The 21774-nt window shown below is 48.6% G+C and overlaps 1 protein-coding gene across 1 annotated transcript in view; it reads left to right on the top strand.

The window, feature by feature from the left end:
• Positions 1 to 21774, top strand: part of LOC128055849 (rab11 family-interacting protein 5-like) — a 171002-nt gene that overhangs the window by 119743 nt on the left and 29485 nt on the right. Inside the window, exon 12 of the mRNA XM_052648406.1 lies at positions 5615 to 5705. Within this exon, the coding sequence (XP_052504366.1) occupies positions 5615 to 5705 (91 nt within the window). The remainder of the gene's footprint in view (positions 1 to 5614; positions 5706 to 21774) is intronic.

Genomic DNA, 21774 nt, shown 5'->3' on the forward strand with positions numbered 1-21774 from the left:
CCCCTTATGGCAGGTGCTGTTAGTCTGCAGAACTGGCTGCAGACAACCTGGTATTTCATATTCCTGCAGCCTGCAGAGTCCCCCTCCCTTCTTGCCTGGCTGCTTCCTACCCTCCCTCAGGGCTCAGTTGGGCATCCCCTTTCTCAGAAGCCTTCATAGCCCTGGGGGAGGGCACATGCCCCCTCAAAGCTCCTCCTCCTGGCAGAGTGGATATACCATCCGCTCAGGTGGTCTTAGCCCTGCATGTGGATCTGGCCCCATAGAGCTGTGTTTGCCGAGGTGGACAGCAGTGGCTGCACAAGGCAAGTCTCATTTGCGGCTCTTTTTTTTTTTTTTTCTGCTTCAGAAATCAGTCACTTGATTTATCTAGAAACATTTATTAAGCACCTACTCATTTCATCAGGCACCAGAAATTCCATGAGGAATAAGAGTGTACAAAGGCCCTGTGCCCAGCACTTTAGGGCCTATGGGGAAAGATGGATGCTTAGTAAAGTGTCCACAGATAACAATATTTCCATATAATTCTGTTTTAAATAATACACATGTGTTACTTTGATTCCCAACGTTTTAAGAAGTAAATCAATGAACTTAGGGACTGTGATGGGTATGTGGAAAGAAGAGCTCCAGGTTTCGTGAGAGGCTGTAAAAAGGGGGAGCCCTGAGTGAAGAGGAGGCCCCTCTGAAGGCCTGATGTTCAAGCTGAAAAGTGAGGAAGCTGAGAGAGGGCAGGGCTTTTGAGAAAAGGTGGGAGAGAAGGAGGGAGGGAACTGGCTCATTGGAGGAGCAGGGTGGGGCTGAGGTGACCAGAGCCTTGCAAGCATGGCCAGGTGGTCAGCTTGGGCCGTGTGGGTCTTAAATGCAGTGAAACCACTGAGAGACTCACGCGTGTTGGTTCCACTCTGGCTGCTGTGTATTAGACAGTGGATTAGAAGGGTCAAGAGTGCAAGTAGGGAGCCCAGTTAGGAGGTGGGCAGTTGTCCAGGGAGAAGTGATGGGTGCTTAAGCTAAATGGTGGGCTTGAGCAGAGAGAGAGAGAGAGAGTTAGCTGTACTTAAGACACCCAGCACACAGAGCTGGGTGTGGGGTAGCAGAGGCTCCTGTCCAGGTAGACCGCTAGGGTTCTGGCTTGAAGAGCTGAGCTGGGAATGGGAGAGGCAGACAGGATGTGGGTAAGGAAGATCAAGATGACCCTCATTTGCCATGTGTGCAGGTGGATTGCCTGAAGCCCATGGAGATAGAGGCATCCTGCAGGGGGCCAGATGTGTGGGCTGGAGTGGAGGACACAGGCATTGTTCCAACCCCATCCGATGTCTCATCTCTGGCCTTGCAGAAGCTAGGCTGGTGTTGGCCTGGAAGGACCCTCCTGCTCAAGGAGACAGTTATCAGCTGTGTTCCCCGATGACACTGAAGGTCTTGGGACGCGGGTCTCCCACCCCTCCCCAGTTCTTGTGCCGGGCAGCATTTGTCTCCATTGTGGGGGTCTGCCAGGGAGCCAGACTTCCCTCCTCCCCATCTTGTGCCCTCAGCTGCCCATGGCAAATCCACCCTCCCGGGAGCGAGAGCTTGGACAAAGGTGGGTCCACTGCTCTCTCAGCCCAATCTGCTGTCCACGGGTCCTGGGCTCTGGCTTCTCCCAGGCCCCCTGCCGCTGGCCCCATGGGGAATTCTTATATAAAATCCCCATCCTGTTTGTGCTCCCCTCCACCAAAATGGAGCCCCTGTTTGGTTAATTTCTATTTTGTGGTTTATCTGGAGGCTGTTAAAACAAACCCTGGGGGACCCTCAGTAGTGACTGTTCCATATCTCATTATCTTTCCCGAACCCGATTATTAGCTCAGATTTTTCTGATCGCTAGCTGCTGTTCGTGATGAGTTGTGTGCCATTAATACCAGCTGGTTCCCTTAAACAGGACCCACCATGCCAGGGAAAGCGAGCTGGCATTCAGAGCCATCAGCCACTTGGCTTTTTAATTTTAATTTGGCTCTACCAAATGTTCCAGGCCAAAGGGTCCCCGAGGAACCAGAACAGACGGGCTCCCAACCCCCAGTCTGTAGCCCACCCTGGTTCCTTCCCAGACTGTGGCCATCCTAATTGCTGGGACAATAAGATCTGGGTTGAGGCCTCACCTGTATTCATGCCTTCTTGCCACCAGGCCCATCCTCAATGAGTGGACAGAGTGACTTCATGGGTTCCTAGCAAGCTTGCAACTACGTATACCAAACCTCTCTGGTCCCAGCCCCCTCCCTGGGGGAGACAGGCTGGGTCATCATCCTGGGCTGTGCTAATCCTAGCCGCTGGGAAGAACAGTCAGCCAAGTGTGGGGAAGGGTTGAGGGCAGCAGGCAAGTCTGAGTGTTTGCTCCAACCAATGGCCCCTATTCCTTCCTGCCCTCCCCCACCACCAGCCTGGCCTGTCCCCAGAAGGCTGCGTGGGGAAGGGCTCCAGCTCCCTGCTGGCTTCTCCGGCTGCCCATTCCTCCAGCACTCCCCGCGTCTTTCCAAACAAATGCAGAGGGTTTTGAACCCAGACCTTCATTTTTCTAGCTGCCAGGTTTAAGAGGTGGCTCAAGGGCCCCATGTTCTCCACCTGAAGCTGCCTTCCGCTCACCTGGGCCTCAGCCCCAGGCTGGCCTTTTCAGGGAGGCTTTTGAGCTATAGACAGCCAGTCTGAAATGGCTTGTCATCACTTTAAAAAATGGGCTGTCGGACATTCCTGACTGAGATAGACGACAGTTGGAAAGGAAATAGCGCTGTGGCCAAGAGCAAAGCTTTGGAATCAGCAGACTGTGGGCTTGAGTCCTAGTGTTACCTGCCTCATAACAGTGTCTGTGTTTGAGCAGTCACTTCACCTCTCTGAATCTGCCTGAACTTCCCTGAGTCTGTTCAAGGGCAACGCGCCCTGTCTCTAAGGCTAGCACTAGGGACTGGAGTAAGATATTTCATGTGACGAGCTCAGCACTTGGCCTGGCATCTCCACACGCCCTTTCCTCCTCCTTCCTCATCACTTACACCTGCCTGTGTCCTCCTTCTAGACTGGCTTTCTGTAAGAACATACCCCTGGTATTTTGGGGGGCTTGGGGGTGACCATTTCTGAGTCACCAAAATAGTCACTTGCTGTTTGAGTGGGAGACCTGACCTTGGTGAGTTCCCTCTGTGTAGCAGGGTTGCGGGACCCAGGGTGGGCTGGCATCCCCTCAGCCTACCCACCTGCACTGCCCTGCCCCCGAAGTGTGTCCAAGCTCCCGTGAGTCTCCCTGCCTCCCCTTAAGCAGGCAGAGAGGACGAGAATTGGACTCTGACCACCAGCTTGAGGCTTCAAATGAAAGCCAGGCCCCCGAGAGCCCAGGCTGGGTTTGCCCGGCAGCTCCTAGTGTGGGGTCTCGGGCTGCCCACAGCTGGTGGGCTGGCACTTGCTCTCTTCCCGGGTCTTACAGTTGCAGCCTGGTCTGGGCCATTTGTGCCAGGCCATGGCCTGATTTGATTGCTGCGGCATCCACCCTGATGCCCTGGAGGCCTTCCCAAGGCTCTGCCTCTCCCCGACAACCCAGAAGGTTGAGGCCAGAGCCAGGGCTGCGGGTGCAGGGTGGCCTGCTGAGCCGCCGGGTGTACCAGACTGAGAGCAGGCTGTCCGTGGTCCTGTCAGGCCAGGAGGCCCCCAGGGGAGGCCTGGCTCTGGCCTCGGTTTGGGGGAGCAGAGGCTTCTACACAGCCTTCATCTAGACCACAGGCTCCTCTTGTGTCTCCCGGTGTCTGCGCTCATGCCTGTCTTCCCACCGGAGTCCTCCCCAGCCCAATCCCCCCTTCTCCAGGATGCTCCTCCTCCAGCCATTGCTGGTCTCTCCATCCATCCACTTGTTTGTTGTTTTCTTGCATTTATTCCTCAGCCAGTGCTTTGCTGAGCCTGTATTATGTGCCCAGACATCCAAAGACGAGGAAGGCACAGTCCCTCCCTCTCAGTCTGGCCAGGGCGCCAGGCTCACAGACTCACAGGGTAGTGAGTGCTGGGGATGAGGGGAGTGATATGCGAGGGAGTGACTTTCTGCTGGGAGAGGTGACATCCCTCCTACCTAGGTTCTTTCACTGATGCCTCTTATGTGCCATGCTCATGCCAGGCACTGTGCGTACATCCTCACAGCAGCCCTGGTGCTGCCAGATGTTATCATCCCTTTTTACAGACAAGGAAACCAAGGCAGACAAAGGTTGAATGACTCCCAGCGTGAGTGACACGGGAGGTGGAGTGCAGAGGTGGGCCTTAAAGGACAGGCGGGGACTGAGCAGAAGAAGGAGGGGGTTCGGGGCGCAGGGACCAGCATGGGCAAAGGCCCTGGGGTGGGAGACGCACGTACTGTTGGTGACCAGCCGACTGGACCGTGGAGAGAGAGAATGGGGCTCTGGAGGAGTGGGAAAGGGAGGTTATGAAGGCCACGACTGCTGCATGGAGATGGCGGCTCTTTCACAGGCCGCAGGGAGGTGGATATGATTGAACCTGTGTTCTAGGAAGATGAGGGTCAGTGTAGGGGGTGGACTGGAGTTGGGAGTGCCCATGGAAAAGGCAAGGCAGGCCCAGACGTCCTGGACTGAGTGAAGGGAGCTCGAGTCTGAAGGTGGTCACGGAGCCCAGGGTGCCCTCTGAGCCCCCATCCTGCTCTGGGCGGCTCTGCTTAGCTCTCCAGTCAGCTATGCGTCTCCCTGTGTTGAGCCCTCCAGTCTGGCCAGGCCTATGGCTGGGCTCACAGTGGGACCCCAGAAATGTGGCGCTTAACACGCTGGAAGACAAAAGATTCACAGACTTAGAGAAGGAACTGCCAGTTACCGGGCAGGGAGGGCAAAGGTTGGGGGGCTGGGAGATGGACACGTACCCACTGCTATATTTAAAATGGATAACCAGTAAGGTCGTACTGTATAGCACAGGGAATTCTTCCCAATATTATATAACAATCTGAGTAGGAAAAGAATTTGAAAAAGAGTAGATAAATATGTGTAAATGAATCACATTACTATACACCTGAAACCAACACAGCTTTGTTAATCAGCTATGCTTCCCAGGTGGCTCGAGTAAAGAACCCGGCCTGCCAACGCAGGAGACAAGAAAGGCGAGTTTGATCCCTGGGTCAGGAAGATCCCCTGGAGAAGGAAATGGCAATCCATTCCAGTATGCTTGCCTGGAGAATCCCATAGACAGAAGAGCCTGGCGGTCTATTCCATTGGGTCGCAAAGAGTCAGATACGACTGAAGCAATTTAACACACACACCCACACTCCAGTATAAAATAAAAAATTTAAAAAAAGCTGAGTAGGAGTGAGGGGCGTCCTATACTTCCCCTACTTCCAGCTTATATATTCTTCTAGCAGCAACCGTCCTACCATCCCTTGTCCTGTCCCCAGGGAGGCTGTGTGCCTGCGTGCCTGTGTGCAGCTGTCTCCCAGGCCGGCTCACTGGGCCGCCTGGGCAGTGATGCCTGAAGGAGCCGCACTGGGGCTCGGCAGCCTCAGGTGGGGCTGAGGGTGCAGTTGTAGGGCAAAATGGTGGCCCTCGCTCTCTGCTCTTCCCCTGCCTGCCCCTCCCTCCCCAGGCTGCTGCAGCAGCACACACTCTTTCTGTTTTCTCTTTCGAAGGTGGGCCTTAATGTCCTGGTTCAGAAAGCCAACAAGTTCACCCCGGCCACCCGCCTTCTCGTCCAGAGATTTGTGCCATTCCCTGCTGTAGGTAAGCCTTGCACAGCAAGGAGCTTCTGTGCATGTGTGCACAGGAATGTCTGGGAACATGGGCTGCTGGGCTCTGGGGAGCTGGAAGGCCCCTCCAGGCCTCTCTTGACGCTGCGGTGGGGGGAGTTCTGCCTGGGGCAACTGGAGGAAAATATGTGCAGAGAGAAAAAAGAGTGACGGGGTAAAGAATCCGCCTGCCAACACGGGAGATGTGGGTTCACTCCCTGGGTTGGAAAGGTCCTCCGGAGAAGGAAACGGCAACCCACGCCAGTGTTCTTGCTGGGAAATCCCACAGAGAGAGGAACCCTGCGGGCTACAGTCCATGGGGTCACAAAAGGACTGGACACGACCAAGCAACTAAACAACAAACTGAAATGTAACATTTCCTTCCATTATGAATATAGGCAGCACATTGCAGTAGAGAGCAGGACCGTGACTCTCACCAGTAGAAATCACAGGTATTTTCATGTCATATTACAGTTGTTACAGAGATCTTAAAAATACCATTTGTGCTTAACACTCACCCCAAATTATAAGTTAAAAGATCCACTTAAAGATCTTGTTTTTTTTAATTCAGTAGTTTAAAAGCACATCTATTTACTATATCACAATTGAAAAAATATTTTGATGATTTATTTCAATATAATCTCCTTGTTATCCCACTTATTTGGCTTGTAAAGCATAAACTTTAGAGACATTATTTGGAGAGGGGTGTAGGGGCCTCGGGTTCCTGACACAAAAGAAGGTTCAAGGCTAGTCATGGAGGGTGTGTGTGGGTGTGGGGGTGGGGGTGGGGTGTGTGTGTGTGTGTGTGTGTGTGTGTGTGTGTGTGTGTGTGTGTGTGTGTGTGGGTGCTTTCACTTGCTTTCAGCAGAGCCTTTGCTGGTCTTGGGAGTCATGAATTCACCATAAAGCCCAGCCAGGCTCTTAAGAAGCCTACACCTTACTTGGGGAGAAGGTACAAGAGGAGAAACAAGTGCTTGAACCACAACATCGAGTCCCCCATCTGATGCCAGAGAATAAAGCTGCCCGGGCAAGAGGTCCCGTGAGCTCCCTGGTGCCAAGACTCAGTCTGAAGAGCGGGGCGTGAGACCCAAGCTCATGGTCCCAACCCTGTTCTTCACCTCCAGGACTCAGCTTGCCCATCTGTAAGACGTGGGCACCAGTACCTACCTTTCCACAGCCTTGAGCTGAGTGAGGAGCAGATGAGACCGCAGACTAGCTCTGTTCTTCAGAAAGGGCTTTGAAGCACCTGAAAAGTCTCTGTGAGTAGGTGAGAGATCATTGTTGAGCAGCCCCACCTCCTTGTGGGCCCGGAGGCTAACGAACTCCCAGGACCAGCCACCCGGCTGATCCTCAGCCGACCCAGATAATTGCTATAGCAACTCCACACTTTTAATGAACTCTCAGCTATTTCTGGTGTGGGCCATTAATGGAATAACTCTTTAGATCTGACTTTGTTAAGGGGCCTAATTGAGTGAACACAGCAGCCGAACCTGTGTTCCTCGCTGTCCTGAGCTGGGGGTCAGATGCAGCCTGAGGAGGGGGCAGCTCTCAGCTGCATTGGACTGGATCTTGGTCTCAGCCAAGATTTAATCTGTCCTTGAGCCAGACTTCAGATAAGGACTGTACCAGGACCCATTGCAGCCTTGCTCAGCCAGCTATCTTGCTGTGTGACCTTGGAAGTGGTCTTAACCTCTCTGGGGGCTCCCTCAGGAGGAGGGCCCCTGCTTTCAGGTTTGACCCCTTCCGAGGCTTTCCGACCTGTCCCTCTTTTGGCTCCAGCTGATTCCTCTCCTATCTTATTGCTGGGGAGGAGCCTGGTCCGGCTGTCACAGAGGGTCTTGCAGTCTTGCGTGTCCCTAGCCAGTTGCACGGGGTGTCCATGGTGACATCTGCAGCCCTGATGGTCCTAGCTCACCAGGATCCTAACAGCAACGGGCCCTTTCTTCCTGCTTCCTCACACTGTGGTCCAGTCCTGGCTGTGTGCCTGGCCTCCACACCCTGCCCCTTCTCTCCTCCCCGACATGTGAGCTTCCATCTCTCTGGCCTCCAGTGCCTATCCTAGGTCCACCTACAATGGCATTTGCTGACTCCCCTAGCTGAGACAGACACAGTAGTGTTCAGGGTAAATGGGCATGCACCTTACCCCCCAGGGGCTTAAAAGCCCCCTGGTCCCCTCAAGCCACTGAATAGTCCTGCACTTGGCCTCCTGCACCTTATCCTCTGGGGCCTCCAGCCAGACAGAGTACCTGTCTGCCTCACTGCACACTGGCGGGGCCTAGGCCCTCCAGGCGTCCACCTCTCAGCTGGCCACCGTCAAGGCTGCTGAGAAGTCTGCTCAGGGCTTGTTGGTCCTCTGGGCCCCTGGACTATTGGAGAGACAGAACTCATGGAGCCCTCAGTGCACATGGGGAGCAGGTTGAGGCACGTGAAAGTGATCAACTCAAGCCGATTGCCAGGGTGGGGGCGGGAGGGTGGAGCAGCGGAGGGTCTCCCATTCAGGGTGAGGGAGGGTCCTGAGAGGGCCCCTGTGTCCTGGGCTCAGTGGCCACACCCCTCCTCCCTCTCCCCTGGGTGGGCTGGGGACTCAGGCTCTGGCAGCAAGGAAGCTCTTGGGGTCAGCTGCTTCTTTCTACTACTTTGCCCTGTCCTGATCCAGCTTGAAGTCCGGGAGGTGCCCCACTGCTGCCCAGGAGAGAGGTTTGAGACTCTGGGCACAGGACGCCTGATTCCTGCTGCTCCCACCCCTCTCTGGCATCAGGCCAGACCCTGCTTCAGCCCCTTCCTGTGGGGGCCTCTGTGACAGTCACCACAGGTCTTCCCTGGGTGTGCCAGGCCCCAGACACTGCACCACCAGGAGCACTCTGCCACCAGGAGCAATCCACCAGTTCTCCCCTCGTTTTTCAGCTAGGGCTGTGCACACGTGTGTGCAACTAATGTCTGTGTGTGTGTGTGCTGAGTATGTGGGAAGCCCCAAGGATGCTCACTGCAGCCAATTCTCTCCCTCAAGGTGGTTTCAGAGCCTCGCCGTGCCCTGGTCTAGAACAGCAATCATGTGGGAAATCTCAGTTTCTATTTATATGTGGAGATGTTAGGAAAGCCGGTGAGCCCAGGAGCATGTGTGCTGGCATTGGAATTGATTGGGGACTAGTAATTAATTTGTTTAGACCTTAATTAATTCTTCAGTTCTTTCTTATTTGTGGACTGTCACGCTTAATTGTGTTGAGCTCGAGCTCAGAGCAGGCCCTCCATTAATTGATGTGCAATTGCTGTGAGGTGGAAGTTAATGGTTTGGGGAGCTGGGCAAACAGTGTAATTAAAGGTCAATCGAGGAGGCGTCAGAAAAATACCCCCGCCCCCAGGTCCAGCCACCAGTCTCCATGAGCAGAGTCCATTCCAGGGGAGGCGGGCTCCACAAACAGCCTTCCTGTGAGTCCTTGGGGTGGGAGGCTGGAGGAGTGGCAGGCAGGGTCAGAGGCAGGTGCCAGTTCCATGATGGGACACCAGGAAAGAGGCATAGACACACCTGGTGAGAAGTGGGCATGGCAGGGCCTGTGGCCTGGAGCTGGGAAGGGGAGGCTCGGGTGTCACCTGGTGGCGCACCTCTGTGCCCAGCTCTGTGGATGTGGTGCAGGGCAGGGTAGGGGGCTCTGAAGGTCACCCCCAGGCTGCCCGGCTGCATCCACGTGGAGCAGCGGACAGGCAGTGTCGTGTGCTAAGGGCCCCATCTGGGCCTGAGCCCCCGATGGGGGAGGCCTGAGCCTCAGTACCAGCCGGTCAGCTCCTGGCACAGGGAATAACCCTCCTGCATGGAGCCTCAATTATCCCTTTGTGGAAAGTGACTTCGTTGTGTGCTGTTGGCAGCAGTCCCTTACATTAAATGTCACAGCTTATTTCACTGCCGTGAAGAAGTCTCTGTGTTCCGCAGGGAGTCTGCTGCTCGGGGTGTTTGGGCAGCCTTTGGGGGAGGTCTTCTGTTGGTTCATACCCAGAGTGGCCCACCTCCACCCCCGTCTCTATGCTTCCCTTCACCCCAGACCACAGGTCTTCCTGTCATTGATTCCCCCTTCATTTTACCGCTCGCCTCCTGGTGCTCAATCCACCCTCTTGCTTCACCAGGGGCCCTGGCAGTGTGCCCAAGCCGCGACGGTCCTCCCTAGGCGTCGCCTCCTCCATCCCTGTGGTTGGAAGACGGCAGGGTGCTCCTGTGTCCACTGTGTCCTGGGCCTTGTGACTTATCCTCCCTCTGTCTGGGTCAGTGATACTTGAAGTGGCATCCGCAGACCTTAGGCAGCCTCAAGGCCCTTGAGTCACCCTTTGGACGTGGCCCCTGGCCTTGCTCGAGCCCTGTCGCACTGTGGGGAATCTTGTGGCTCCCCTTCTGTCTGGCCCAGGCCTCTGCACAAGGCCCTGTTTGACTGGAGCGCTTGCTCTTCCCACTCTCTGCCTTCTCTTGGCTGCCAGGCCTTCATTTCTCACTTCCGACATCACCTTCTCCAGGAAGTCCTCCCTGGGAGCCCCAGTCAGGGTTATACCGCAGCACCCTGTGTGTGCCTCTGTCTGTCCTGGAACTATTCATTTTGCTTTTGAGTCTGCCTTCCTCATCAGACTGCGAGCTCTCCAAGACAGGGACTAGATCTCATTCATCACCAACCCCCAGCCCCGCTCTTTGCTCGGCACCTAGCGTTCTGTGTGGGTTTGTACAGTGAGCAGATGAACGTTTTAGTAAAAATGGCTTGAAATTGGGCACCCAGAAGTGAAACCCCACCCTGATGACATTGGTGACCACATTGTGTCACCTTAGATGACATTGGTAGCTGCATTGTGGCTGCTTAGAATTTACTGTGGTGTGTTTTTTTTAATTGTTTTTTTTTTGAATGTTTTCTCATGCAAGTTTTTGCAGTCACTGTCATTCGCTCAGTTGGCAGGCCTAGGGTGGATGACTCGGTCGCCCTGGGCACATTCTTCAGCCTTTCTTGGTTGGATCTGGGTGGGGAGGTGGGCCAGGCTGGGTGCCAGAATCAGGGCCCTGGAACTGGCATGGGGCCCTGGTGTGTGTCAGGCCCCAAGAGGACAGGGCCAGTGGGCCCGAGTCAAGCAGAGGGGAGTCTCCCAGTGGTGTATTCTAGGGCTCTGCCTTCAGTCTTGTCCCCTCACTTATTTTATAACTGCCTTGGTCAGAGGAGGTCAGTGGGTCACACACAAGGAATGGAGATAGTAACTTGGCAATGATTATGAATTCACGGGCAAGGGTGTGTGTGCATGTTCAGTCATTCAGTCGTGTTAAACTCTTTGAGACCCCATGAACTATAGCCCACCAGGCTCCTCTATCCATGGGACTCTCCAGGCAAGAATGCTGGAGTGGGTTGCCATTTCCTCCTCCAGGCGATCTTCTCAACCCAGGGATCACACCCAGGCCTTCTGCATCTCCTGCACTGGCAGGCAAATTCTTTATCACTGAGCCACCTACCAGGATCCAAAAAGATCTCACAAGGTTTGATGTAAGGCTCACTATTCAAAAAATGCAGCTGCACAAGTTTGAAGGTGCTGAACTTGATTTGGTTGGAGTACTTAGGATAACGACTGGGGATTTTGTGGACTGTATGCCCGAAATAGGTCCACCCAAGTGGTGTGTTGGGCTTCCCTAGTAACTCATTTTTCACTTTCATGCATTGGAGAAGGAAATGGCAACCCACTCCAGTGTTCTTGCCTGGAGAATCCCAGGGACGGAGGAGCCTGGTGGGCTGCCGTCTATGGGGTCGCACAGAGTCGGACACGACTGACGTGACTTAGCAGCAGCAGCAGTAACTCAGACGGTAAAACATCTGCCTACAATGAGGGAGACCCTGGTTTGATCCCTGGGTCAGGAAAGTCCCCTGGAGAAGGAAATGGCAACCCACCCCAATATTCCTGCTGGGAGAATCCCATGGACAGAGGAGCCTGATGGGCTACAGTCTATGGGGTCTTAAAGAGCTGGACATGACTGTGAGACTAACACAGACACAGACATGTGGTGTGTGGCTCTGATGAGGCTGCCCGGCTTCAGCTGCAGATTAGAGACAGTGGCCAGAACAAGGCTGTCTCTTTGGTTCTAGATCCCACACAGGCAGAAAAGCACTGGGAGTGGAGACAAAAAGAGTAGCAGGATCTCCTGAAAAACCGACAGTCTATTGGAGGAATGAGCCGCCTGACTCCTGAGATGGAGAAGCACCTGAGTATCAGCTTGGTACAAAAATCTGAGAGAGGCGCTTATGTGTGACCAAGTCACCTGTTGTGGGCAGATTGCCTAGGACCTGGCACACAGTAGGTGCTTAGAGAGTGCTTGTTGAATGAGTGCCCTTCCAATTCAGTTATCTTCTAATTTCTGAAATCCGGAAGGCAGAGAAGACCAGACGTAGAAGAGGTGGGGAAACCCAAGACAGAGGAGGAGGGGTTAGGAATGTGAGAGGAGGGGGCCTGGTTGGGGTGGGCCAGGCAGGGAAAGGGCATTTTGGGGCCCTGAATACTAGCTGAGAGTTCAAGCTTTAGTTTATGATTAATGGGGGATCATTGAACAATCTTCAGCTGGGGAGGAGCTGTGATAAAAGGGTGCTTTTCAGAAAATGAATGTGCCAGCAGGAGTCTTTTGTTAGGAGATCCCAAACTTCAGATTCAGCCTATACCTATGTTTACAGGCTGATTTTTCAACCCAGAAATTCCTAGTCCTGAGTTTGTGATGCTTCAGTATGGGTTGTGAAATTCTCCCTAAATTCTCAAGCTATTTAGAAGAAAATGTGTGCCACAGGGCTTCCCTGGTGGCTCAGTGGAAAAGAATCCGCCTGCAGTGCAGGAGACGGAAGAGACCCGGGTTCGATCCCTGGGTTGGGAAGGTCCCCTGGAGGATGTCATGGCAACCCACTCCAGTATTCTTGCCTGGAGACTCCCATGGACAGGGGAGGCTGGCGGGCTACAGTCCATGGGGTCGCTAAAAGTCAGACACGACTGAAGCGACTGAAGCATGCCCGCATGTTCACACATGTGCCATACAGCCCAGCCTCACAGGCAGAATGGTGAGGGATATCACGAAATCAAGCAGGTATTAGGGAACACATTCCCATCTGATAACTGCTCCTCCGAAGACAAAGGCTGTACAGTCTGGTGTGATTCAAGTGTGTGTGTAGACATAAGGTAATGATGTATCAATACATACATGTCTGCTTGTGAATAGACCATGTCTGGCAGGGACATGAGAATCTGGCTTCAGTGGCTGCCTAAGGGGAGGGGAGTAAACTGAAGGTCAGGGACTGGAAGGAGACTTACTTTTTATTATTCACTCTTTTTTCGTGATTTGGATTGTTTACTCTATGCACTTGTTACCTACAGAATAAGAAGAGAGAGAAGAAGTGGAGTCTGGAGAGCTTTATGCTCAAGTCTCCTGGTTTCCACTAGAGTGTTTTGGGTTTTGTTTTAATAAAAATTTTTCTGTTTTTTTCTGATAATACTTGATTGTTATATAAGCTAAACAATTTCACTTCTCTCCTCAGAGATAAGTTTGGTATATATCCCTCCAAATTCAAATAAATATCTCAAAGTATAGAAATCTCTGCCTGTTTATTATATTTATATACTATAAACATGCCAATATAAATATATATTTAATATAAGTGAGACCATACTGTGTATACTGTTCATAAATTTCTTTTTAACTTCACAATCAATTTTGGATGTCTTTCCATGACAGTCATAAAATTCCAACTTATCCTTTTAATAGTCACAATAATTCATCTGTGGCATTTTAAAAGATTGTGATATATTATTTCAAGACATGGAATATTATAGGAAATAGAGAATAAAATATTAGATGCACCCAAAGTTTTCTCCGCCCTCTGCCTTTTTAATTCTGTTTTCCTTCTCTCTTGAGGAAGGCTATTGACTTACACCTTCCCCATTTGTGTTTTTATATTGTATCTTATGTGTCTGTATCATAAACCAGAAATTGTATTGTTTACATGTTAAGTTTACATTATGTTGTGCTGAACATGTCATTTTAAACTTGCTCTTCATTGTGGTTTTGAGATTTATCCATGTTAATACATATGCATTGATCTCAGCTTCTAAAGACTAATTGGGAACATCTAGGCTGTTTGCAGTTTCTCACTATTATATGTACCACTGCACCAGACAGCCTTACACACGTGTCCGTATGCACACAAGTAGGAGCTTCTCCAGGCCAGAGGTTTTCAAACAACCACCTTGGGAGCTTTAAAAAGAGATGCAGACATCTGGGTCCTACCTCCGATTTGGTTCAGTTGTGCAGCCAGTACTGAGAATCAGCACTCGAGGGTCAGTACAGAGAAGTGGAATGATCACATCAGAGGTAATGCCTGTCTCCTAGTTCAGTTCACTTCAGTCACTCAGTCATGTCCAGCTCTGCGACCCTAGGAACTGGAGCACGCCAGGTTTCCCGGTCCACCACCAACTCATGGAGCTTGCTCAAACTCATGTCCATTGAGTTGGTGATGCCATCAAACCATCTCATCCTCTGTTGTCCCCTTCTCCTCCTGCCTTCAATCTTTCCCAGCATCAGGGTCTTTTCCGATGAGTCAGTTCTTCACATCAGATGGCCAAAGTATTGGAGTTTCAGCTTCAGCATCAGTCGTTCCAAAGAATATTCAGGACTGATCTCCTTTAGAATTTACTAGTTTGATCTCTTTGCAGTCCAAGGGACTCTTATGAGTCTTCTTCAACACCACAGTTCAAAAGCATCAATTCTTTGGCTCTCAGCTTTTTTTATAGTCCAACTCTCACATCCATACATGATTACAGGAAAAACCATAGCTTTTACTAGACAGACCTTTGTCAGCAAAGTAGTGTCTCTGCTTTTTAATATGCTGTCTAGGTTGGTCACAGAAAACTAGCCAAGCTGATCAGATGGACCACAGCCTTGTCTAACTCAATGAAACTAAGCCATGCCATATAGGGCATGCCAAGATGGTCAGGTCATGGTGGAGAGGTCTGACAGAATGTGGTCCACTGGAGAAGGGAATGGCAAACCACTTCAGTGTTCTTGCCTTGAAAACCCCATGAACAGTATGAAAAGGCAAAATGATAGGACAATAAAAGATGAACTCCCCAGGTCAGTAGGTGCCCAATATGCTACTGGAGATCAGTGGAGAAATAACTCCAGAAAGGATGAAGGGATTGAGCCAAAGCAAAAACAACACCCAGTTGTGGATGTGACTGGTGATAGAAGCAAGGTCCAATGCTGTAAAGAGCAATATTGCATAGGAACTTGGAAGGTTAGGTCCATGAATCAAGGCAAATTGGAAGTGGTCAAACAGGAGACGGCAAGAGTGAACGTCGACATTCTAGGAATCAGCTAACTAAAATGGACTGGAATGGGTGAATTTAACTCAGATGACCATTATATCTACTACTGTGGGCAGGGATCCCTTAAAAGAAATGGAGTAGCCATCACAGTCAACAAAAGAGTCGGAAATGCAGTACTTGGATGCAGTCTCAAAAATGACAGCATGATCTCTGTTCATTTCCAAGGCAAACCATTCAGTATCACGGTAATCCAAGTCTATGCCCCGACCAGTAACACTGAAGAAGCTGAAGTTGAACAGTTCTATGAAAACCTACAAGACCTTCTAGAACTAATACCCAATGTCCTTTTCATTATAGGGGACTGGAATGCAAAAGTAGGAAGTCAAGAAACACCTGGAGTAACAGGCAAATTTGGCCTTGGAGTACAGAATGAAGCAGGGCAAAGGCTAATAGAGTTTTGCCAAGAGAATGCACTGGTCATAGCAAACACCCTCTTCCAACAACACTAGAGAAGACTCGACACATGGACATCACCAGATGGCCAACACCGAAATCAGACTGATTATATTGTTTGCAGCCAAAGATGGAGAAGCTCTATACAGTCAGCAAAAACAAGACCAGGAGCTGACTGTGGCTCAGATCATGAACTCCTTATTGGCAAATTCAGACTTAAACTGAAGAAAGTGGGGAAAACCACTAGACCATTCAGGTATGACCTAAATCAAATCCCTTATGATTATACAGTGGAAGTGAGAAATTGATTTAAGGGACCAGATCTGATAGACAGAGTGCCTGATGAACTATGGATCTGGAGGTTCATGACATTGTACAGGAAACAGGGATCAAGACCATCCCCAATAAAAAGAAATGTAAAAAAGCAAAATGGCTGTCTGGGGAGGCCTTACAAATAGCTGTGAAAAGAAGAGAAGCAAAAAGCAAAGGAGAGAAGGAAAGATATACCCATTTGAATGCAGAGTTCCAAAAGAATAGCAAGGAGAGATAAGAAAGCCTTCCTCAGTGATCAGTGCAAAGAAATAGAGGAAAATAATAGAATGGGAAAGACTAGAGATCTCTTCAAGAAAATTAGAGATACCAAGGGAACATTCCATGCAAAGATGGGCTCAATAAAGGACAGAAATGGTATAGACCTAACAGACGCAGAAGATATTAAGAAGAGGTGGCAAGAATACACAGAAGAACTGTACAAAAAAGATCTTCATGACCCAGATAATCATGATGATGTGATCACTCACCTAGAGCCAGACATCCTGGAATGTGAAGTCAGTGGGCCTTAGGAAGCACCACTATGAACAAAGCTAGTGAGGTGATGGAACTCCAATTGAGCTATTTCAAATCCTAAAAGGTGATGCTGTGAAAGTGCTGCACTCAATATGCCAGCAAATTTAGAAAACTCAGCAATGGCCACAGGACTGGAAAAGGTCAGTTTTCATTCCAATCCCAAAGAAAAACAATGCCAAAGAATGCTCAAGCTACCACACAATTGCACTCATCTCACATGCTAGTAAAGTAATGCTCAAAATTCTATAAGCCAGGCTTCAGCAATACATGAACTGTGAACTTCCAGATGTTCAAGCTGGTTTTAGAAAAGGGAGAGGAACCAGAGATCAAATTGCCAACATCTGTTGGATCATCGACAAAGCAAGAGAATTCCAGAAAAATATCTATTTCTGCTTTATTGACTATACCAAAGCCTTTGACTGTGTGGATCACAATAAACTGTGGAAAATTCTGAAAGAGATGGGAATACCAGACCACTGACTTGCTATACAGAAGAAACTTGTATGCAGGTCAGGAAGCAACAGTTAGAACTGGACATGGAACAACAGACTGGTTCCAAATAGGAAAAGGAGTATGTCAAGGCTGTATATTGTCACCCTGCTTATTTAATTTATATTCGGATACATCATGAGAAACGCTGGGCTGGATGATGTACAAGGTGGAATCAAGATTGCTAGGAGAAATATCAATAACCTCAGATATGCAGATGACACCACCCTTATGGCAGAAAGTGAAGAAGAACTAAAGACTGTCTTGATGAAAGTGAAAGAGGAGAGTGAAAAAGTTGGCTTAAAGCTCAACATTCAGAAAACTAAGATCATGGCATCCGGTCCCATCACTTCATGGCAAATAGATAGAGAAACAGTAGAAACAGTGGCTGACTTTATCTTTCTGGTCTCCAAAATCACTGCAGATGGTGACTGCAGCCATGAAATTAAAAGATGCTTACTCCTTGGAAGGAAAGTTATGACCAACCTAGACAGCATATTCAAAAGCAGAGACATTACTTTGCCAACAAAGGTCCGTCTAGTCAATGCTATGGTTTTTCCAGTAGTCAGGTATGGATGTGAGAGTTGGACTATAAAGAAAGCTGAGCGCCAAAGAATTGATGCTTTTGAACTGTGGTGTTGGAGAAGACTCTTGAGAGTCCCTTGGATTGCAAGAAGGTCCAACCAGTCCAACCTAAAGAAGATCAGTCCTGAGTGTTCATTGGAAGGACTGATGTTGAAGCTGAAACTCTAATACTTTGGCCACCTGATGCAAAGAACTGACTCATTGGAAAAGACCCTGATGCTGGGAAGTTGAAGGCAGGAGGAGAAGGGGACGACAGAGGATGAGATAGTTGTATGGCATCACCAACTCGATGAACGTGAGTTTGGGTAAACTCCGGGAGTTGGTGATGGACAGGAGGCCTGGCATGCTGTGGTCCATGGGGTTGCAAAGATTTGGACATGACTGAGCAACTGAACTAAACTGAACTAGGTTGGTCATAACTTTTCTTCCCAGGAGCAAGGCCATCTCCACCTGCACCAAATGAGCAGACTGGCTTTTACTCTGCTTGCAAGGGTGATTTTTGTTTCCCTAAATCTTCTTCAGCATTTGCTATTATTAATTTTTAAAACTAAGTTTCATCCATCTGAAATGGATCTTTCTCATTTTAATTTGCGCTTTCCAATTCCCAGTATGGTTGAGAATCTTTTCTTAACCTCACTGGGCATGTGGTTTTCCAAATAGAAGAGAGAGAAGGAGATTTCTTTTCATTTATTGTTCAGTTGCTAAGTCTTGTCTGTTCTTTGGGATCCCATGGACTGCAGCATGCCAGGCTCCCCTGTCCTTCACTGTCTCCCAGAGTTTGCTCAAATTAATGTCCGTTGAGTTGGTGATGCTACCTAACCATCTCATCCTCTGCCACCCCTTCCTCCTTTTGCCTCAATCTTTCCCAACATTAGGGTCTTTTCCAGTGAGTCAGCTTGTTATATGAGGTGTCCAAAGTATTGGAGCTTCAGCTTCAGCATCAGTCCTTCCAATGAATATTAAGGATGGATTTCCTTTAGTATTGACTGGTTTGATCTCCTCGCAGTCCAACAAATTCCAGACAGATTGAAGACCTAAATGTGTACAGTAAAATGTTAAAGCTTCTAGAAGGAAATGTAGATGAACATTTTTGGACTAGGGATAGAGCTTCTTGGTAATACAAAAAGTATATACCAGAGAGGAAAGGATTGCTTATATGACACCATATATGATGATATATTGTATGTTAAAGGGCTTCCCAGGTGGTATAGTGGTGAAGAGTCTGCCTGCCAGTTCAGGAGACACAAGAAATAGAGGTTTTGATCCCTGGGTCAGGAAGATCCCCTGGAATGGGAAATGACAAACCACTGCAGTATTCTTGCCTGGGAAATTCCATGGACAGAGGAACCAGGTGGGGTATAGTCCATGAGGCCAGAAAGAGTCAGACACGACTGAGCATAGACAAACACGTGTGTATGTTAAACTGCATGACCGAAGACACCAGCAACAAAGCGAGAAAACAAGCCCAAGCTATTTGTAAACCATTAAACCAATGAGTCAGACTCCCTTATTTTTTGCTTACACCCAAAGATGAAGAACTCTTGCAGGTTAATTTTTTTCTTAGATTCAAAAATCAGTCTTTGACAATTAGTAAGTTCACATTCATTGAATTTTAAAATATTTAAAAATATTTCTTTTATGAATTTTTACTTAAATATTTTTCAGTGAGTTTGATCATTGTATTTTTCGCTTAAATTTTTACCTTATATTGGACTATGGTTGATTGACAATGTTGTGTTAGTTTCAGATATATACCATAGTGATTCTGTTATATTTATACACCTATCTGTTCTTTTTCTAGTTCTTTTCCCATTTAGGTTATTACAGAATATTGAGCAGAGTTCCCTGTACCATACAGTGGGTCCCTGTTGGTCATCTGTTTTAATTATTAGTAGTGTGTATATGTCAATCCCAAACTCCAAATCTGTTCTCCCCCCACCCTGCTCCCACCCCGGTAACCTAAAGTTCGTTCTTTGAGTCTGTTAATCACTATATCTTTTTCTTAATAATTGTTAACGCTCTTTATGTATTTTATGATCATTTTTGGCTGAAAGTAACAGAAACCCTCAACTCAAACGGCTTAAATAATAATGATGACTTTACAGAGGTCAAGTCTCCCTTCAGGCATCAAGGCCGTTCTTTCCTTATCTTCGCTTTGCTGGGGCTTCATCTTCAGGCTTACTCCCTTCATGGTTGTGAGATGGCAACTGCAATTCCAGACTTCATATCCAAACCCACCACTGTCCAGAGGACAGGAGGTTCTGCTGACCACCACCTCTTTTTTAGTGGGAGGAGGACTTTCCCAGAAGTCCTGCAGACATCCTCATTGTCTAAGTTGGTCACACATCCCATCCTCGATCACGGGAAGGACATTATACTTAATTATGGGGAGTCAGTCACCATGACCCTCCATTAGACCCCTCATATCAGTAGCCCTTTGTCATATGTAATAAATATATTTTAAAGTTTCCCATTTCTTGTAATATGGTTCATAAATAGGTATCAAATGCCATTGTTTCTTAATTCTGAGATACCTTAGTTGTGAGGCATTAATGTAACAATCTTCCCGAAGGGGAGAGGACTATATTTCATTTGAAGGAATAAATAAGCATATACTGCACATTCAATCCAAATCACTTTTTCAATATCACAGAGTCTGAATCTCAGGCTTTTCCACATTTTACAGTTCTGTTTTGGGCATGGATTGTTAAATTCAGCATCATGACCACCACTGCTTTTTGTAATCTCTGCCTCTCTGATCCCTTTTAAATTAACAGGAAAATTTCAAAACCCATAAAAGATTATTGAGGTTTTTTTTTTAACTCCTACTTTGTTATCCTAGTGGTTTCATTTTATTCTTTACTTGAGGGAAAAAAATTTTTTTAAAGTTGATCAGCTTCTTTAGGAAGTTTTTGAAACAGATGCCTAAGTACAGGACCCATGCCTAGGTCACACCAACCCCTGCTGGGGTTTGAAATTTTTCTGATCTACTTCAAGAAGTTTGGCATTTCCTTTTCAACTTTTAGAAAAGAAAAGCCTGGTTACATTCTCTTTGCAAAAATGCAAACAGTCTAGGTAAATTCAGGGTAAAAAGTAGAAGTCCTTCAATAATCCCTGATTTCCAAATTTGGTTCTCTTCCCCAAGAGGATCACTTGGTGAGGTGTGACCCTTCCAGAACATATCCAAGGATTTATGCAGACACATGTGTGTACCAGTTATATGGTTTACGTTCCGTAAATCACCCTGTACATACTCAGCAAGTCTGCTCACAGAAGTTTGTTCTGGCGATCTCCCCGTGTGAGTTCCCTAATGGTGGACATTTAGGCTGTTTCTAATTATTTGCTGTTACAAACAGTGCTATAATTAACATCCTTGTAAATGTCTCTTTGTGCATATGGGCAAGCATTTCTTTAGGGGAGCTATCTATGGTTTGGCAATTTCTGCTGCCTTTAATTGCATTGCCTGGTGTCTGGCAGGCGATCTTCCGCATGCACAATAACTTTCCATGTCCGTGCTCTATTATGGTGTAAGTTTTAAAAAGATGTTTCAGGCAACAATTAGGAATCTAAGTTTAAGTTCAAATTCTGTGTGGATTGCTGTGGGCAGCTGAGGTGACACTTGCATGAACAGATGCCTCTACAACGTGGCTGAGGTCGCCCGTGTGCAGGCAGTTGTGATGAAGAGCCAGCGAGGTCTCCCCTGCCACAGGCATTGTAAGGCACATTGTGATTTTTGTACTTGGAAAATATGAGTAAATGCTTCTTAGAACAGAGGAGTTATGGTGTTTGATTTTCCCAGAGAAATAGCCCACTGCTCCACCCCATAGTTTGAATGGCCCTTGCCCTGTGACTTGATACAACCGCATTTATAGAAATTCCTTTCCCCTACAGCCAGGAGTGTTTTGGGACTGTTAACTCCATTGATCTATGCTTCTGTTTCACTGCTAGTTCAAGGGGCAAGCTCCCCTGTAGTCTTCTTTTTGAGAACCTTCTTGCACATTTGTCTTTCTGTCTGATGCTCTGTCTTCCTCCCCACGCTGTCCTTTTCGCACGGGCACTTCATTAGCTGTTCACAATCTGCATGATTTTTGCATCGTGGTGTGTCTGATGTGAGAACATCTGCGGTAGTCAAGAGCATATTTTCCTCAGGCCTCGACCCTGAGCTCGCCATCAGCATGAAGCAGTCTCTCTCGCTTCCTCTCCCTCACTTTCTCTCTCATCCGCTGACATCTCCCAGCATCGCTGCTCCAACATCAGTTATGCCTGAGTCTTGAATGGTGTCAATCTGAGTTGAAAATGTGCCAGCTTTCTTAACATTATCACTAACAGACTGCTTAATTAACCTGCTGATACTATCAATAATGGATCTTGCTGGTATGCCAGAA

This window comes from Budorcas taxicolor, chromosome 11, assembly GCF_023091745.1.
Source record: "Budorcas taxicolor isolate Tak-1 chromosome 11, Takin1.1, whole genome shotgun sequence".
NCBI classification, from domain to species: domain Eukaryota; kingdom Metazoa; phylum Chordata; class Mammalia; order Artiodactyla; family Bovidae; genus Budorcas; species Budorcas taxicolor.